General features: G+C 40.2%; 1 protein-coding gene across 1 annotated transcript in view; it reads right to left on the bottom strand.

Moving 5' to 3' along the window:
* Positions 1-5210, bottom strand: part of LOC104959842 (rho-associated protein kinase 2-like) — a 13847-nt gene extending 8637 nt beyond the window's left edge. Inside the window, exons 1-9 of the mRNA XM_010787753.1 lie at positions 5197-5210; positions 4736-4827; positions 4463-4622; positions 4311-4365; positions 3075-3163; positions 2634-2682; positions 2068-2203; positions 1042-1133; positions 415-661 (exon numbers count right to left, since the gene is read on the bottom strand). Of these exons, the coding sequence (XP_010786055.1) occupies positions 415-661; positions 1042-1133; positions 2068-2203; positions 2634-2682; positions 3075-3163; positions 4311-4365; positions 4463-4622; positions 4736-4827; positions 5197-5210 (934 nt within the window). The remainder of the gene's footprint in view (positions 1-414; positions 662-1041; positions 1134-2067; positions 2204-2633; positions 2683-3074; positions 3164-4310; positions 4366-4462; positions 4623-4735; positions 4828-5196) is intronic.
* Between the last annotated feature and the right edge of the window lie 265 nt (positions 5211-5475).

The raw sequence follows: 5475 nt of genomic DNA, 5'->3' as shown, positions 1-5475 counted from the left end.
TAGACGGGCCGGATTCGGCCCGCGGGCCTTGAGTTTGACACATGTGATCTAGATGAATGCGACGAAGCAATTCATTTGCCGTTTTATTGTTTTTAACGTTGAAATGGCAAGTGCAACAGGTGAGGATGATGTTGTTGCGGAGTTGTTGCGAGTACCCTTTTCAAGACGACAATTCAGTGAAAAGACGGACATTATAACGGCGGCGGCAGGGGGTGTGTGTGTGTGTCTACAGAAGGTCCAGTTGTGATAGACACGGTTCGCCACTGATATATATGCAGTCCATTTACCATATTTCAAATCACATCTAAAAACCAGATTGTTTACAGCCTTAAAAGCTGTGTGTGTGTGTGTGTGTGTGTGTGTGTTGTGTGTGTTGTGTGTGTTGTGGTGTGGTGTGTTGTGTGTGCCACCCACCCATGAGGTCGCTGATGGTCTCTGAGCCCTGGCAGTGCTCCCTCCTCTCTGTCTCCAGCGCCGCCTGCAGGCTGATGCACTCCTTCTCCAGGCTCAGCTTGCTGCGCTCCAGCATGCAGCTCTTGTCCTGCAGCTCACGCACGTTGGCCTCCAGCTGCTGCAGCTGCTTGCTGCTGTCCGCCTGCGTCTTCCGGAGCCTGGCTGCCGCCTCCGACTCTGCCCTTAACAACGTGTTGGCTTCATCCAGCTGAAGGGGAGGAAACGTGTGTGGAGATCAGTTTAGTTTGGCCACTTGTTAGTACTTCCTCAGATCTGTTGGATAAACATTTTCAATCAAGCACATTATTCGGAATAGAAATACATTATTTATTCCATAATAAAATATTTTTTTGTACTGTTCCACAATGGTTGTAAACTTGTAAGTAAACACATGTGTAAATGTAAGGCGCTGAGCGTTAATTGGAATAATCTGGAAACCTTAAATTGTGAGAAGAAAAAAAAATGAAATTATTAAAATGACCATTACTTCATTCAATTCCAACCCATCAACAATTGTTTGTGTATTTTTACAATACTAGGTACATTTAACGTCAGTGCCACTGTCAACAGGCAGATTATAACACGGACCTGTTTCTGCAGGTGGATGTTGTTCTCATTGGAAATGTGGGAGTTCTGGTTCCTCCTCTTCATGTCATCCAGATGGTCTCTAAGGCCATTCACTGCACAACACACAGGGATGCATTATGGTTCATTCCTTTCCTTTATATGTAGCCGAACAATTCTCCAGTATTATTCCTTTATTATTGAGTTCTAAACAGTGAGAAGTTTGGGTGTCACAGAGAAAAGAAACCATTACATCAAATTGTGTTAAGGGTTATAGAAACTAAAAAGCTCTGTGCGATATACAAAAGTATTCAGCTGGAAAAAACGGACATTGTTGTTCAGCGCAGTAGGGAGTCAGTCAACAAACAAGGAGTACAAAACAAAGCGGTGTATTTAAGAAGCATTTCCAGGGTTAATAATTAGCAAATGTCACAATTAGGTTTTGAAGCATAATGAAGTTTTTTGTAGGAGTCGTATATTTTTCAGACTTGCAATAGATTCTTTATCTCCTATCTTTGATTATAAAAAGAGTTATTTGACCAGCTGATGGCAGTAATGTCCACATTATATCAGCTGGTCAATAAACCTCCATCGAAACTCACAGTTACAGTCTAACAGCCTTTTTGAGTTTTTTGTTATCTATTTTTTATGTTTTTGCTACTATTGTTATATATAAGGTATTTTATGTTCATTTATTTAGTTGTGTTGTATTCATCCGATTTGTATTTTAGATTTCTTTATTTATTATATAACAAAAGTGACGTCAGAATAATTGGCAGGAATTAGTTCACGGAAACAGCTATCAAGGCGTTATTTAAGGAGGAATCAAATAAAACACATGTTCTTTGGCGATAAACACAACAAAAGGAAGAAGGCACCACTGTCCTTGGCGGATATATGTGTTCTCTGTGCTCTTTCTAGTCTTTGTCAATTACGAAATGGTTGGGCAGGCCACCCTATCCTTTGCTTAAGTGTAGCCACTGAAGATGAATGCATCTTGTCATATATTTGAATAGAATATACAATATGTGTGTGTGTGTCTCGGTTCACCTTCGTTCTCCAGGCAGCGCTTCCTGTCGGCCTCGCCCTCTGCCTTGCGATTGCTCTCCAGGCTCTTGTGCTGCAGCAGAGCTTTCTCTCTCTCCAGCTGCCTCAGAGTGGACTCTAGATTCTTCCGGCTGCTCACCTAAAGCACGTCATTCAACACTTTATTCAACACGTCCTACAGGGCTGCTATTACAAGGCTCCGATTTCAAATTTCGCTTAAGGACAAATGCTCCCTGAGAATAAAATGGAGGATCGACACAAATCCAATCCACTTAAGACATTTGAATGGGGTTGAATATTGAATACTGGCTCCAGCTGAACCATATGGGATTTCAACTGTTAGGCATTCACTCAAAACTCTGTCAAGTGAAAAGTGAGGAATCTGACTTAAACATATTTTTGGGAAAATAATTCGTGAAAAGATGGAACTGGAGCGACCCCAATGAGGAAATCGGGTCATTTCACCAGGTAATATTAAAAATAGGACTAAGCCAAACATATGCAACTGATGTCAAACACTAACAGGTGTCTGGCTGTGTCTCCACGGTTGTTCCAGAGTATTCACTTACCTCTTCTTCAAGTTCTTTGGCAATTTTGTCTAGACGGCTTGTGACAGCTCTGTGAAAAGAAAACAGAACAATATTTACTTAAGCTCGGACTGTGATGGTTGCTGACCTTTTGTCTTTAAGTAACGTTTCTACAGTCCTGTACTCGTCCTGTATCCTTTTTCCAACCCAGTTTATATTTGAACACACACATTTCTGTAAGCATCAACGCAGTGTCAGAGCACAGTTATGCAGAGCTGAGTATATGTTAATTAATTCATCTTTTATAATTCATTCAGTATGGATTTCCAGCAGAATAAGCCATTAAACAATCTGAAGCAGTACAGTTTTCTCTGAGGGGCAGGAAGTGAGGGAGAGGGTCTGAGGGAAAAAGTAGTTGGCTAATTCTTTCCTTCAATGGCTCAATCTAAACTGGGCTGGGGAATAGAGAGACGCGTCCTGTACCTGTGTTTGTGATCCAGATCCACTTTGGCCTGCTTCTCATTGTTCAGCTGCTTCTCCATGAGGACCAGTTTCTTCTGCAGTGCTGCTGACTGTGAAGGGACAACAACCGACCAATCACACGTCAGGGTTACTAATCAATTTGCAACCATAACTGCATGTTATCCATCTTCCCTGTGACTCTACTGTATCATCTATGTGGCTGTTGTTGTGAATGTTTGTTCCAAAGAAAAACGATGAGCCGAAAGTCGCCTTGTATTACTACAACTTGCAGAGCTCAAACCTATAAGAATTATTATTATTATTATTATCATTATTATAGGGCTATCAATTTAACACATTAATTGAAATGTTATCAATTAAATAATACTACCATAAAACGTGTATAATATAATGTTTTATCATAATTGAAATGAATGTAAATTGCTGCATGTTGTAAAAATATATCATAATATTAGTATTATATAAATAACCCTAAAAAGTCTGTCAGGGGCTTAATTGCGTTTTTCTAATGTTAATGCAAAAGACGGGTATAATTGATAGGCTTGTGTCTATTTATACAAATATATGATATGAAATAAAACCTTTTTTATTCTTAATCCCACTTTTTCATATCTCTATTCAATGCATGTGTCATGTGCCGCAATAATGCAATGTTTTTCAGTTGAAATATCTGCAATTGGGGTCTTTTCCAAGCAAATATAAAAAACTATCATTTATTCAGATTAGAATTCATTTCAATCTATTGAAAACCCAAATGATCTTGAATGTTTTAGTCCCATACAACAAATGAATAACAAAGCAACATTTGCAGTGGCATTGTACTAACAGCATATGGTGAGCTGAAAGAAAAACATGGCCTTTGTTGCCTCTCTCCTCTTAGTTGATTGATTAGGCTGCTCAGTTAGCGTTAAAGCTAATAAGAGATTAGCTTCAAAGCCAGCTACTCGCAAAAGCTGCTTAAGTATTACTGTGTGACTAAGAACATTGAAATTCTAACAAAATACAAATAAATCAGGGGATCAGAAGAAAAGAATCCGTTTTTCTTAGTCATTTCCATCATAATCCCTAACCTCTTACAGAATGAAGCTAGATTGATCGCAATGTCAACAGGCCTGTGTGGTCGTGTAAACTGATGCCTGGCGTATTTATTTCCTGAGAAGCTCGGGACGGACAGTTTTACTAGAGTTGCTCGAGGTGCACCTGGCAGTTACAGTCTGTGGAAGTGAAGAAACCCACCTCTCCTTTCGAATTATCATGAGCCACCGAGATGTTGTTGGAAGCGGTTAGTAACCTTAAGATGGAAAACGGACAAAGTCAAGTTCACAGCAAATAATAACTCTCTAAGGGCTGAACATGATCAAACACAGCTAGAGAAACAGATGACTTACTGATCCTCTTTGAAGTACGTGAAGCCGACGAATGGCAACTGGTTCCCGACAAAGGCCTTCGGTGTGGGGAATGATTCTACATCGCCTTTGTCATCTTCAATCTCGTCAAAATTACTGGTGTCTATGTCACTGCTCAGCTCTGGGACTACAGGAGCCACCGCTGAGGAGGAGAGAGAAAGAAAGGAAAATGGTAGGTGTGAATTACAGAATTTTTTTTGGAGTTGGAGAAAAAAAGGCATATTTAATTGGCTCAGGAACTTTGTTGATACTTACTGTCCCTGATGGTGTCAAAGGTCCACTGGTCGTTCTTGAAGAAAGGGTGTCGCATGATTTCATCCACGCCGTTTCTGCCCAGTCGCACCTCCCTTGAAACAAAGAGAGTGAATGAGTTGTTGAGCCATGTTTACAGTTTAACAGTATCACAAGCAACTGGCTACAACATGACCTACTGATACATATCCAGGAGAAAGCCAGAGTCAAAATATACAGATGTTGACTTTGTTTAGCCTAAAGCATCACCAAACAACCCAGTGGTAAACATGAGTGTGATGTGAGCAGCTGAACAGCAAGCATCAACATGTTATGTAATGTCTGAGTAATGCAGTACACAAGAAGTAGCCCACTGCCTCCTTCTGCCATCATCCTTATAGGGCTGCAGCAAAAAGGGGCTTTTCCATTTTAAGTTTCCAATATGGGTTTTTCAATGGCCAATAAAAAATGTCAATACATTGTACCTTTTCTGTACCATTTATCTAATAAATCTCAGCAATTTAAAGAGGACATATTCGGCTAATTCTCAGGTTCATATTTGCATTTTGTGCCTCTACTGACAACCGCTTTGAGTTCCAGCCAATAGAAGTGTGAGTGTTACATAATGATATCACTATTAAGAAGTTAAGAAAGGAATCCAACATAGGCGTTTCAGGCAGGGGGAGAGAAACTCCCTCGGATAGGGCCCCTTTAATATGTATTACAAATAGGGGTGGGCGATATGACGATATTAGGTCTCCACG

The sequence above is a fragment of the Notothenia coriiceps genome, unplaced genomic scaffold, assembly GCF_000735185.1.
Source record: "Notothenia coriiceps isolate Sejong01 unplaced genomic scaffold, NC01 NC01_scaffold00031140, whole genome shotgun sequence".
NCBI classification, from domain to species: domain Eukaryota; kingdom Metazoa; phylum Chordata; class Actinopteri; order Perciformes; family Nototheniidae; genus Notothenia; species Notothenia coriiceps.
This window is presented reverse-complemented; position numbering and strand designations above follow the sequence as displayed.